At 42.2% G+C, this 14,158-nt stretch overlaps 1 protein-coding gene across 2 annotated transcripts in view; it reads right to left on the bottom strand.

The window, feature by feature from the left end:
• Window positions 1-13,931, bottom strand: part of ppm1h (protein phosphatase, Mg2+/Mn2+ dependent, 1H) — a 32,405-nt gene extending 18,474 nt beyond the window's left edge. Inside the window, exons 1-4 of one of the 2 annotated variants that reach the window (XM_069528564.1) lie at window positions 13,438-13,931; window positions 6,071-6,236; window positions 5,115-5,162; window positions 3,618-3,974 (exon numbers count right to left, since the gene is read on the bottom strand). In XM_069528564.1, the coding sequence (XP_069384665.1) occupies window positions 3,618-3,974; window positions 5,115-5,162; window positions 6,071-6,236; window positions 13,438-13,931 (1,065 nt within the window). The remainder of the gene's footprint in view (window positions 1-3,617; window positions 3,975-5,114; window positions 5,163-6,070; window positions 6,237-13,437) is intronic. The other variant, XM_020079567.2, reaches the window with a different exon arrangement.
• Between the last annotated feature and the right edge of the window lie 227 nt (window positions 13,932-14,158).

Genomic DNA, 14,158 nt, shown 5'->3' with positions numbered 1-14,158 from the left:
AGTGTTTATCAGGCCGGAGCAGCCACTCCACACAAACCGGCCACTTTCACAGGAATGCAGCGAGTCGTGTCAGCGGAGGATTAAAGGTGGATCCCTCTGACAAGATGCTGCAGCCTCGGTGAACTCGGCCTGAGACAGAGAATTTGAGAGACACACTTTTCCAAGATTCTCTGACATTTCCCTTCTTAAAAAATAAATAACACAAGGGGCTTGTGGTGATGTTAGTGTCGACTGGTAAACTGGAAAACTCTTGATCCTCTTTTGAATCTCTCTTACGGACACATTTTTATTGGTGTGCGTTCTCCTCCCTCAAATTGCTTTAATTGTTTCCTAATGGTACATTCCTACATTCCTGAATGTTTTCATTTGTAACTTGTAACACCTTGTATCTGTGTTTTGAAATGTTAGACACTCAGAAAAGCTGAAGTGAATCTTTTGTTCTAAGCAGCAAAAATGGGTGTTATTTTAACCTGACTGTATTCCAGTTTTCTCAAATGACTTAATGACAGAGAATAGGTGCTAATATTAAAGCCTTTAGATGAAAAATGCTGTAACCACATGGAGAAACTAGGTATAACACTGAACATTAGCTGTAAGGTTAGAGGTATGACAGTCAAAGATGCTGTGACTAAAGCTGCAAAGATTGAAATTTCCCTATAAGAAAGAGAGGAGACACTGGGTGAAAAGTGCAGATTATAAAGAGCTGGAGAGCCAAATGAGAGGAGAGAGGAGGAGAGGAGAGGAGAGGAGGGAAACGTAGATTTCTGCACACTGCTTGGAGTCTTGTGCAACGGAGACAGACAAAGAGAGCAAAAGAAAGACAAGTCATTGCACTGTGCAGGTAGATTATGCACTGTGGGTAAGAAGTGGGCCGTAATAGTAATATTCTATGATCTGAATCCTCTGCAAAATCTGGATTTCCACCATGCTATTTTAACAAATGTAACTGTTCGGCAGTAGTTCTATTATTATCTATTATTAAGTATTTAAATAAACACAATCCTCATGACTCTGTGGAACAAACTGATCATTGACCCAAAATCCACAATAGATCATTTATTGAATTATCCACAGACTATTTATCCCTTTTTAGGGCCAATGCAGCTTTGTACAAATAGTTAACTGAACACTTCCACCTAGTGGTTAAAAGGTGGAAGCACCAGGACTCAGAGAACAAATGTTAGCTTTTAGCAAAGAGTTTGTGATGTGGACACATGGGGGAAGAATCACTGGAAGATCATTGAGAGCGTCTGTTTGAAATCATTTACAAAGCCAGACACGTTTACAGTAGCAAGACAATGTAGAATAGATACTTAATTGATTTTATTCCTTTTTTTATTATTCAACTGAAAGAAAATAAATGAGCAACGTTTTCCTTTGGAGCAAATTTAATCTCTGTAGCAGTTGTTATTCTGTCATAACCCAGACAAGGGCGAACACAGCAGGGACTGTTGATGGAAAACCCTGATGATGAAACTGAGGCCAGTGACCTTTGACCTGTCCCCCTCAAAGACTGTCAGGCAAGTCCACACTGTTTTGATTGGCTCTGGTCTTGATCTTTTGGCCTCTGCATGAGTTAAGTCTCCTTCATCCACTTACAGCACAGCCAGATGGTGAGTGTGTGTGTGTGTGTGTGTGTGTGTGTGTGTGGAATAAGTAGAGTGCACCAGTTCCCCTGGCTGTTTGCTGGCTGGCTGACTTACCGACACTCCATGCTGTTTAAGAGGAACAGTCATACATTATGAATGTGCAGAGGGTGGAGTGTGAGAGAACGTGTGTATCTGTCCTCAGAGTGTTTGTACAGTTGAATGTGTGTGACCACACCTCACCATCAGGCACCTCATCACCTTCGGCCTCTGGGCTGCCAGAGGAGGGTGACACCCCAGATGAGTTCACAAATCAACTAACAGCATCACAGCAAATAAAATATCTAATGCAGCCAAATCCTTATGCATACAACACTAATGTTAGCTTGATAGCTGTATACACAACTAGAAGTGCATGTCACCTCTGCCAAGAGCCAACAAACCACATTCACATTCACTAGATCTGTATTTTTCAACAGTACTAAAAACCTAACCTTCTAGCAGAGTAGTGAAATGCAATGCCATGATAATAACAGGTAAGGACATGGTGATGATGATGATTACTACATGTGCATGTTGTGTACTTTAAGTATTCTGCATGCATAGATCTAATTTAACACGTTTCATATGATAACAAATCGGAAACTGGGATGTCTATGTGCATTTAGTCTGACCTTCTAATTAAAGTGAATCAATAGAAATTGACTTAGGAAGCAATTAGTTTAATGGATGTTAAGTAAAACCGATGATCCTTGTGTGCACAGTTACTGATCAATATTTAAATGGAAAGTTAATCCTTTAAAGAGTCAGTTATAAAAGTTCATCATGAAAATTCTGTAACGCTGTGTGTGTAAGGAAACTCATTTGGATTGTAGATTGGATTAGAGTGCAAAGAAATTGCCCTTTTCTTATTTCTTTTCCTGCAACAATCTTTTTAGTGAAGGACATGACTATCCTGCAAATACATTCAAAATGTCCAAAGGTGGATGCATAGTGTAAAAAGACCAGTCCAGGAAATAGTGTGTAACACTGTTTGGCATGTAAACTGATCATAAGTAGAAATGTTTGCTTTCAACATGAATGACTTTCAAATGATTTCATTTGAAAATGTTAAAGCGGACAATAAACATCTAGAAAATTAAGGCAAATATTACAACCAATATAAGGGAAATACATTTGTGAAAACTTAATATATCTTATCCATCTGTTATGTGTTGACCCTATGTGAGACCTGAAGCCAATCCAAGTTGACATAGAGCAAGAGGCAGGATACACCCTGGGCAGGTCGCCACATCTATACTGTCAATTATACTATATAAATACAACCATTTACATGCAAACTTCAAACAGAAAGACCCCAGGTGACCTGGGATTCAAACAGGGAGGCGGTCGCTGTGAGGAAACTACAACCTGCACCAACATGCTGCCCTAATTTCTGACTGTGGAGGTGAAGGGGCGGAGAGAGCACCTTCACCTGCACCACAGAGGATCAATCAGCACAGGTGAGAGCTGTTAGCTGATTGATCCTCAGACTTTAAAAGGAGGCAGCAGAGATGCCTCGGGAGGAATGCACTAGAGACTCAAAGGAAGAACACTCGGGGGAAGAACGCTCTGAGACACACGGGGAAAGAGAAGGACACTGGGAGAGAGACTGAAGCTAAAGGTCCAGCAGAAAGTGCTGGACCATTTAAGTTCCATGTTGTATAAGGTTCAGTTTCATGTTAATAAAAGATGTTGAAGAGCACGGAATGGTTGGACTGGTTTGTCTCTGGCTGTCGTGAGGGGAACCCTGTGGCGTGGTCGAATGCCACACTGACCTTAGTACAGAGCAGTTCTGTCTGTTAGATGTTTTTAAGATCGTCTGTCGTTGAATCATCTGTTTTCTTAGCAGTACCCGTGAAAATGTTTTTTATACTCTGTAATTTGAATGGAGCGAGTAGTATTTTAATTACACACTGGGGAGTTTATAGAAGATCTTATCAAAGTGACAATTTTCATATTTCTCCTTTATACCAAGAACACATCTCTTACCATGTCTTTGAAGGCATTCTCAATGGCTCCGATCACCAGGCTCTCGTGCAAAACTTTCTTCTCCGTGAAGAAGCGTGTAGGTGGGGTGCTGGGTGAACCCGGAGCCCCCGCGGCGCCCCGGAGAGACGCAGCCCTGGTGAGGGCGCGTTGGGATGTCGGGGTGAGATGGTGATTGATGGGCTCCTCGCCCAGGCATGTGGGTGGCAGCAGGTTCGGAGTGCAGAGGATCTCCATCACCTCCTGAAGGTGCAGGGCGATGTGGTGATGGAGACGACGGGAGGCCATGACAGCTGCCCCAGAGCCGGCGTGGCCGTCGAACAACGCCCAGTAGTGGAAGGTTAGGTCTTCAGAGCCGTCCTGGATACGGATATCAGATACAGAGTCCAGCACAGTGTCAGTATCAGATGAGTCAACATTTTCATTTATGAGCTGTTTTATCGGACAATATCTGGAAGTGGAGTTCGTCAGATAAGAAGATTGTCCGTAGCTCAACTTTCCGTGGTCATGAGCAGTGTTTGCAGTTTCCTTGGTTCAAATATAGATTGGTTTCTCAACGGTTATTAAAAAGTTGATTTCAGCAGGTTAATTATTCCAGTGTCTGATCAGAATTCTAAATAAATACCTAGAAAACAGCCTCATCTATAACTGGAACTCATGATAGTTATAATTATTTAGGATAATTACATTTAATGACTTATCATCCATCATTATAAAAGTTTGAATGTAGGGCAATTCAAAATACCCAATTATCTTCATCTGCATTTATTATGAACAGCCGACCTGGAAACTTGGCTACCAAGCAGAAAAAGGAAATGAAAACAAAATCATCTCATTCCCATTTGAGAACTGATGCCATAGGTGTTCAGTGAAAATGCTCCCAGGGGCCTGCAGCTGTCATTTCAATGACAACTTCTGATCTGAGTGTATACTTCCTCTTGGTGGTGCAAGAGGTCCATGAATGGATGAACTCATTCTGTTTCCTCTGGCATCAACGCTTCAATCTACAGGCTTTAATAGATCTGACATGTATGTTCCTGAAGTAGACACTGTCCAGTGCGTCCATCTACAAAAAGGCCTCCTCCCACATAACGTCATACATAAAGTCCCCTGTGATGTGGTTCATTCGTCACACACCTTTGAGCCCTCAAATAGTGCCGCACCTGTCTGACCCTCCGCCCTCCTGCAACCAGTGATCATGCTTTTATTCTTAGGATACTAATAACTCTTGTCAATCAAGTCCTGTACATGAAGATGCTTGGAAACATACAGTATGTAAGGGAGGGGCTATAATCAGCAGGGACAGGGTTCACACAGTAAAGTTTACTGGTCACTGAGTATGGATCATTGCTTGCACATATTTTTGCACAAGGTAAGGCTCTGATTTTCTAAATATAGCACATGCTGGCATTACAACGTGAAGCAAAGAGCACTAGAAACAGCTCTACACTACTCTTATGGGTCTAGTATCACTGCAGCAGTGAGTCATGAGGTACTTGCATGGGTTTTCTGCAGGCTCTCGGTAAGGCTTGGTGAAGTACCGGTGGGCTGAGAGTAAATATCAGTAGCAGTGTTACTTTATATAGATATGACATAATGAATATGATGAGGAAACATAAGTCACAGTGCACTTGTAAAACAATAAGACAAAGTAAAACACACATCAGTATCTTATGTTTTTGTGGTTGTTCTCCAAGACAAACAGAAGTGGCTTTACATTTTATAATCATGTAGGTTTCCTTTATACATGACATTGTGTTGTGTGCAAGAACACAAGGTTAACTTTAATTCCCTCTCAGTGTGTTTATATGAGTAAATGTGCTCGTGTTTACCTTGGCTGTCACTGTATGCCCCAATAAAGTGCTGATGGGACAGGATGAGGGGACACAGGGTCCCAACAACAGGCCCCAGGGGCATTCAAGGACTTACATTCACTCTGAGCTAAAGCTTTTTACGCATCATCAGAGTATCAGGGCCAACTCAAAAACACTCAATGAGTAAAGTAATAATACCAGAATAAAGTGGTTATTTCTATGAAAGTAAAGTCTTAATTTAAGTGTCACGTTAGAGGGGAATATCAGAAGATCAGCCTGTGATCAGGAATGTGGAACATCTTGTGAAGTTATAATTTAGTATATTTTCTTTTGGATCTTTTTTGAAAAGATTCATTGTAATATTACAGCTGTCTTCTCAAGTGCGACTATATTCTTCTAATATTACCACTTCATTCTCATATTCCAGGAATTAACAAGCCAACACTCTTACTTGTTCCCTGTTATTTTAAGTTCTCAGGCTGAGGTATAGAATTCAAGTCTTAATCTGTTTTTGTTTGAATGTATTAAATGATTGAAGGATAATACGACTTGTTAAACTATCTTTTTTGACTTGTTAAGTTGGATAAGGTGGAACGGTTGATAACTACCCGAGATGGAACCAGACACATTTGTTTGACTCACCAGGTTCTCCCGGAGACCCAGGCCCTCTCCGTTCGGTAGGGAGGACCTCCTGCGGGTCAGGGGGGTCCGGTTGGGTGTGCTGCTTCCTGCCGGTCTCCTTTTCACCAGCAGCACTTCACAGCAGGCCTGGTCCTCATTTAATGTGCTCTTCCCTGCATTGATCACTCTGGATGGAGAGGAGATAACAGGACACACATATTCAAGCCATGGTTCATGTTAACACTAAAATCTTTAAGAAACTGGAGTCAATGGATCAAAAGCTCCAATACCTTCAATCATTTCAGCAGACGTTACGTGTGTACTATCTTCATGATATAAAGAGACCCTAAAAAGACCCTGAGGGATGAATGATTTCTGTGACATCATCTGTCATCTTCACTCACATCACTTCAAGTACAGCCCTCCATCAGAAACACAAACTGTTCAGCAGCAGCTGCGTCTTCATTTCAACTTTCCACAAAGTAACTTATCATCTTTGTGTTTATTAATGCAGAGACAGAATCTCCTGAGTGTCGAGGGCTGACAGAGTGACGCCCGCAGATACTCTGCAGGACTCTTGCTCAACGCGTCTGCTGGACACATGACTGCTGCTTCAGCAGATATGCAGGCGATAGAAGATGACCTTTTGTCTAAATGTGATGGTTTTGCCTCCATGGCTGCTGTGAACAAAGTGAGATACGGTGAATGAAAGTCAGCAGATGTACACTGACTTTAAGTTCACCTTTTGATTTGAGATGTAGGCCAGAGGACATGAAGACATGAATACTGCATTATACGACACCTGGCAGATGCGAGCTGCGAGCTGCTGTAGTCATGGACAAGCACATGCTCCTCAACAATACTCCAGGCATTCTTAATTTAGCCGCACCGCAGGAGATGTTAACTCCACAGTGGCCCTATTAAAACTGTGCACAGAATATCTTATGAAATTAGAGCACTGTGAGTTAAATGATCAAGCTGCATGAGGGACGAAGTGTGAAAAACAAACAAGTATTTTTGTGGAAATTAGGTCAGTTTTTACTTCCTTGTGGAATTATACGACACAACAGACCGATTTGATTTCATAAATACATCAAGATTGGCATCTATTCTTAACTGTCTGCAGAGACGAGCCATGATTACTTCCCTATGGGGGATCCTATATAAGTAATCCTAATTGGTCACAGGGATGAACACGCAGAGCAGAGATCGTCCGTCGACAGCTAAGAAAACACAATGGGTCGTCAAAACGACAGGATATTGACTGTGGAGGCCTGTACTCAGTGAGATTGATTTTAATTGGTGTCTTTCACAATGTGCTCTCCATGTCCCCCATGCTAAAGACTAATAATAACATACTCCCCTACTGTGTGTCAGTAAGAAAGGTTTCAATGGAATATTTACTTTCTCCTCACAGTGGATTTCTGTGTCATTTTCATTATAGTCCAGGCAATAGGTTCACATCCCATCACAGTGGTGCTGTAAAGTTGTTGGTTGTGCTGTGGTTAGCACTGTTATCTCTCAGATTACATGTTCTCCCCGCGTTTGAGTATGAACTGATTTTGATCTGTTTTATTGTACATTACTGCAGAATGTTATCCTCAGCACAACACATGTTGTTAGATGTCTATCTTTCCAGGTAACTGTTGGTTTTAATTCACTTTTGTAATTAAACGTGAAAGACATTGAAACCTGCTGGAGATGGATCATTTATCATGGTTAACATTAAGTTAGCCTTAATTGCTGATGTTATTATTACAGAGAAGCTCCATTGTTTGATATCAGAGAATAAGCTCGCTACACAGGCTTTATTGTCAGAGTCAAGTCCTATAAGAAAGTCTATATGCTCTGAAACATGGTCAGCAGCACTGATCTAAAGTACACAGTGTATGTTTGTGAGATCTTTCTCTTTTCCTGAAATTCATATGACGAAAGGAGCCTATTAACCTCATGCGTTACAATGCGTGTCTGAGACCGAGCACTGAAGGGAATGACATCCGATTGTCCCTGGAAGATCACAAGATTCACAGCAGTTGAGCTTTCAATCTTCTTAACTTTGATATGAGACGAAAAGCCGTCCACACCCCGAGGCATGAGCTGTATCTGAGAGCAGGGCTGTCATATTCGGTTACCTCATTTCATTTCTTCACGTTTGAGACCATCACATGAACTTAATTACCCTGTCAGAGCTGGAGTCCACTGTGCTCCTGCTTTGCTTTTGGTTTTTTTATTTTCTTAGTAACACTGCTTCAAAAGAATGAGGAACCTCCAGGTCATCTGAGGGATATTATTACATTATACACTTACATATACAAGTTCTGAATTATTTTCAGAGAATTGAATTCTCAGAAAATAATTCAGGGAACTCGTTAAAAAAGAAAACAGTCATTAGGTGTGGCCCTATATACAACAATACTTCTAAGAGAGTGATACTAGTTCATTCATATTCTTGTGCAACCAAAGCAAACATGACCAATACCAAGTTGTTGAAGAAAAAAAACTAACCCAAAGGCTATATGACTGCTACAGACACACTGTTCACATTACTTTGTAATTGTAGCTTTTTGTGTCAGCTATTGAATCACTTCATTACCCATAACTGAGTTCCTACATTCAGTTCCCATTTTCTTTAAACAGTTTGATCAAAAAAGAGTTCATTGAAGATCGTGATTAAAATAATCCTAAAAAGTGATTGCGGTGGTGCATTACACATTTTGTTAAACTGCTTAAGCCGTGCAATAAGAGAGCTCACAATGAATGCTGTTTGTGCTGTGCTGATGTAGCAGAGACGACACAAGAACATGTGCTCCGTCATGTGACTGAGCACTGGGAAGCTTTGCATGTATGAAGTGACGCTTGTGTGCTTCCACTCCACAGCTGAGGGTAACACTAACTTTATTAGTATCCTTAACAATGGAAAATAATACATTAGAAACATTAGAGCACAAATCTCCTCCATGAACCAACAATCCCCTACATTCAATCAATTTTCTGGGTGAAACAATGACCTCCTTGGCAAAGGTAATAAATATAGAAGGAAAACTCACATATTTATGGTCTATTCATGGAATTAGATTCGATTTGTGAAACATGCATTCCCTGAATTCATTCACCGATACCAAACTGTTAAACACCCTGTACATCTCACCTCCTTGTCTCTGTTCCCTCCACAAAGATTTGCACACCACTTATGTCACCTTGCTGCCTTCAATGCAGACACAGCACCGACGTGCCCAAACACAATCACGTCTGCTGACCTGCAGCCAAAACACAGTATTTAGCTCACAGACGTATTGATTAAGCATTGATCGGACTGCTGCTGAGGTTGCAGGGGTATGTGTTATTGGTACTGAGTCAGTGGGAAACCTTTGTCACAACTTCTGCTGTGCTCTCCCAGTGTCACCACTCCACTCTGCCAAGACACAATTGGATTAGTTGAGGAAGAAGAAGAAAAAATGTGAAGCAGCTGAGGAAAAAAAACGAGTTTGGACCATGTTTTTGTTACTCCACCAACAACTGGAATTATTTAACAATTCTCAATGAATCCTTTAGAAAAGAATTAGCTTTGGCAATATCATCCCACCACTGGACTAAAGGATCAGTGACTGGGTTTTATCCAAACTGTCTGTTTTGATTTATTCTTGTGGGCACAGTGTGTTGAAACCTACTTTTACCTAAAGTGAAGATAGATATAAAATGGGGGCCATTGTTGATTTTTGTGTCCCACATTCACTGATCTCATACAAAGAACTAAATAAGTACTTTCCATCCATCCAGCAACTCAACTACATTGAGCGAAAGGCTGGGCACACCCCTGAAAGCACGCCAGCGATTGCAGGGCCACTTCTGAATGAGGTCTGTGTGATCTGATCTCAAGATGCATTGAGGATACATTTGGGTGCACTCACACACACTAACTCAGCGCTGTCCGACTGTATCACTCACTCAGGATGGATGCAGGGTTATCGAGTCATACAACCATTCACTCCTGCAAGAGTGTGCAATTTACCAAAGCTGTACGTTTTGGGACTGTGGGAGGAATCCATTAACAACGACCTAATAAACACGTCAATAGTGTCACCATTACAAGTATGTTATAAATATTGTACAGTTTATATTTATGGAAGAGTTGTGTATATATTGGGAATCGGCATGGTTCGGTGAACCCCTCTGAATTTCCTAGAGAGAGTAAAACTGTGTGTACGCTGCTGAAGGTGACATCCGGAGCATCACCCCTCTACTTTTAGAAAGAATAAGCAACATAAGAGAGCATGATGAGGGTCATTGCTGGTGAGGGCAGCTGCAGTAAATGTCGCCTGTCTACAAAAGCGAGGCCCGTACGTGTGCTGTAGATGGAGAAGAGAGGGTGAGCAATCGTCACTGATCCATTCAAATGATCATGCTCACTGGACCTGACAGTGCGCCCACTCAGAGAGACTCATGAAGCAGGGCTGCTCTTCCTGTAAGAGCAACACATTGACCCTGGATAACCCTGAGAGGCTCAGACAGGCCTGCTCACACAAAGACAGGGGTGTGAGGGAGGAAAGCACGAGACAGAGAAGGACTAAGCAGCTCATCCTGCACAATCTTTGAACATGGGTGAAATAGTCAGGATGTTTAAATAAGAAAGAAACTGAGTGTGATTGTAGTAAGCCCTTCAAGCCTTTAGGACAAATATGCAAGCATCCATTTTGTATTGTTCTTTTTCTAGTCACTAGACACAAATTGTATGTTAATCACTGCATGTTTTATCTAATAAACAGGTATGAACAGGACCAAACCTGCTCTGTGAGATTGTGGGACTTTAGGCACAAGCAGTGTTTGAGCTAAATTCTAATGTCTGCATGCTAACAAGCTAACAGCGATGTTTAGCCAGTGTAATGTTTAGGCTCCAATGTGTAAATAAACTCACGTTTCAGCATATGTGTCAGAGGAAGAGTCATATGGTTGCATCATCTGGGAATCACACATTTCTTTACAAGCTTGTGTGCCAAATCACAGTCAGGGAACCCTAAAGAAATGAGGGTTTATCCTCTGGGCACAGTGAAAATACTGTATGTATACATTTCCAAAGCAATCCAGTAGTTTTTTAAATACTAATAATAATAAGATGTCCTCAGTGTGTGTAGAGCTCGTTAGTAGTAAAACACTCAATCAATCTTAGAATTTAACGTCATAAAATGAAACTAAACCAATTTTCTGGACTATATCAAACAGAAATGCCAAATATATTTTGGTTTCAGCTTCAGAAAAGTTATTATTTTCTGCTTTAATTCAAAGCAAATTCAATATATCTTAGGTTTAGACTACTGGCCAGACAAATCAATTCATTTAAAGACATCCCCTATAGGTCATTTCACATTCTTCTGTCACATTTGTTTTGATAAAACAATTAATATAAAAAATGGGTCATTTTAAGCCCTAATCTCTGGTGCTAATGTATTACTCAGTCTTGTATTTCTTAGGAACAAAGAACAAACACCCGAGGGAGTGAGACTGGACTGTGTCTGATGTGTATAAGTAAAACCCTCCTAGCAGACACCCCTGGCCGACCTGACACGATAAAACCTTTTTTATTCAGAGCAAGACGGCTGAAGTTGAAACACTAGATGCAAAGCGATATGCATTCTTCCTGCACACAGCGATCTCACTGAACGTCTATTGGCTTGACGAGGAAACAAGCGCTCTGTCATGACCACTGATCAACAGCATGAAGATAAGAGTTTATAACGAGGGAAGAAACACAGATCAAACTCACCCTTCTTTGTGAAATTATGAATTGAGTGCGCTGCTGTGTCACACACTGTGTAGTCACGATCGACTCAAGACCTGAACTTTGACCTTTATAGTTACAAGAGCACCTCAAAAATCACCCAAATATTTCACGCAGGGATGTATGAGAAGTAGGGATTGTGACTCTGTGGCCTCACGAGAGACACAATGACTATGTTTACAATGGGCACCAATATTCTGATATTCACCCAATCAAGACAAAAGTCTAAATAAGACAATGTTAAACAGCATTTTCTGATTACCTTGACCTGAATGAGATCATACTCGTATTAAGCAATAATCAAATTCAGACATGTGGAGTATTCTGCCCTTAGTCGCATTATGTAGACATGTATAAGTATAGATCACATTTTAATGTCCTGTTTATCATTTTTCTAAGTTGTGTCCTGTCAGACGTGAATGTCCCAGACATGAAAAGTAAACTCTTGTTTGTGTGAAAGTGTCTTTGCATACTGCTCTCAGCTGCATGCAAATTACGTGATTCAATACTCCTCTCTCCGCCCTAACCCAAATTTTCCGGAGTGGATGTGCATGTATGTGAGAATGCAAATGCAGGGCCCCTAGTAAAATGTCTGCAAAATGAGTGAGTCCATGTGAAAATGCAGGAATTGTGGCTCTTTCTGGCCCCTGATTTAGATCTAGATCCACCACTGTCCTGCCTCCTGCAGGCTCTACCCAGGAGCCGGAAATGTTCCTGTTGTTGTGAACGCCTCTTACCCGCACAATCACCTTGCTTGTGATGCATCTATCTTGGGACTTCAGATGTAAATTAGCATTCTTGCTAGAATCTGGCATGTTTACATGTAGTGTAAACTGATGGTCATTAATGTGCTCTGTCCCTATCAAATAACTAAATAAACAGTGCAAGTCTTCTGCTATTGTTTGCAGCTGACACACTAACATCACAGTTCATAACAACTTTTCATGAGCCAATGCACTAAATCCTCTGACGGTGATACGCCCATATGTTAAAACAGGATTCAGGAAGATCCTGCACTGTGATATCAACAGTACAACAGGTGAATCTTATGGGTCCGGCTGCAGCTCTGCTCCCAGCGGGAGGATGAAAACAGTGTGTGACAAAGCAAACACTGACTGAGCAAATAATGAAAAAAGCTGCTGTTCAGTACGTCTCAGAAGGTTGTAATCAGGTTTTACTGGCTCTACAGACACATGCAGATTTGAAGAAAAGGTCTAGTGACTAGAATAGTATCTAGGTTATCTGATTGAGTAGTTTATTATTGATCTGATCATGTAACACTATCTTACACCATATTCTACAGTGAGTCTACACCAGTGACCTGATTATAAACAAATGACATCAGCTATGCCTTCACAGTAATGACGTCCTCCTATAAGGCCACTATAGATGATAGATGATCTGGTACATCATGGGAAACAGGGATGTTTATGTTGTAGAATACACAGGCCATCTGCTGCACCTTGGCTTTATTCTATTGTAATCCGGGCCACACATGGATCCTGCTGGAAGAAGACAGGAGAACAGCGGCTGGTGTTTGTTTACGCCCTGCTGACTGAGCTCTGGTCCAGGAAGGATGCGGTGGAAAAACATGGACGCACACAGGTCTACTCACTCTGCGTAGCCGGTGGACCACGGCAGCCGCTTGGTCTCCTTCAGGATGAGGATCGGTCTCGCGATGTGATCCGCCGAGCACTCGATCTCGTCCGGCGAGAGTCCCAGGAACTCCGGTCTGCTGTACGGGAACCGGAGCGGCAGATCCGAGCCTCCGCCGCCGCCTGGATGCTCTCCGTTGGTGCCACCGGCCATCACGCCTCCCATGAAGCTGGCCACCGCAGACTTCACCCGCGTGAGCATGGTCCAGAGTGGGTCCCGGCGAAGCGACTGCGTGAGGAGGAGGAGGAGGAGGTGGAGGCGGAGTAGGAGGAGGAGGAGGAGGAAGATGCTCTCCGCGCTTGGCCGATCCCCGCAGCGGCGTAAAAGGTTGACACACACCGGCCGTGGAGACTCATTCAGTCCCTTAGTGAACACGGAACTAAAACACACACTGATAGAGAGAGAGAGAGAGAGGTAAAGAAAGAGAAAGAGAGAGAGAGGCTCCCTGGTCATGTGACTAACCAGTCGCTGCTGGTGGATTCCGTCGCACTGGTGAGCAGCTTAGTTGCACTGACTCTGCCGGAGGTCAGAGGTGAGTCAATCCCAGAGAGAAGGCTCCCTCCCTGGGCACGGTGCAGTGGGTGCTGACCCATGTTCGGAGGAGTGGACGCCTCATTCACTCAACACACATTCATCAATCAGACAATAATAATATCACCAATCTCTGTTGTGTTGACATC

The sequence above is a fragment of the Paralichthys olivaceus genome, chromosome 7, assembly GCF_024713975.1.
Source record: "Paralichthys olivaceus isolate ysfri-2021 chromosome 7, ASM2471397v2, whole genome shotgun sequence".
NCBI classification, from domain to species: domain Eukaryota; kingdom Metazoa; phylum Chordata; class Actinopteri; order Pleuronectiformes; family Paralichthyidae; genus Paralichthys; species Paralichthys olivaceus.
The sequence above is the reverse complement of the archived record's forward strand: the minus strand, read 5'-3'. Positions and strand labels throughout refer to the sequence as shown.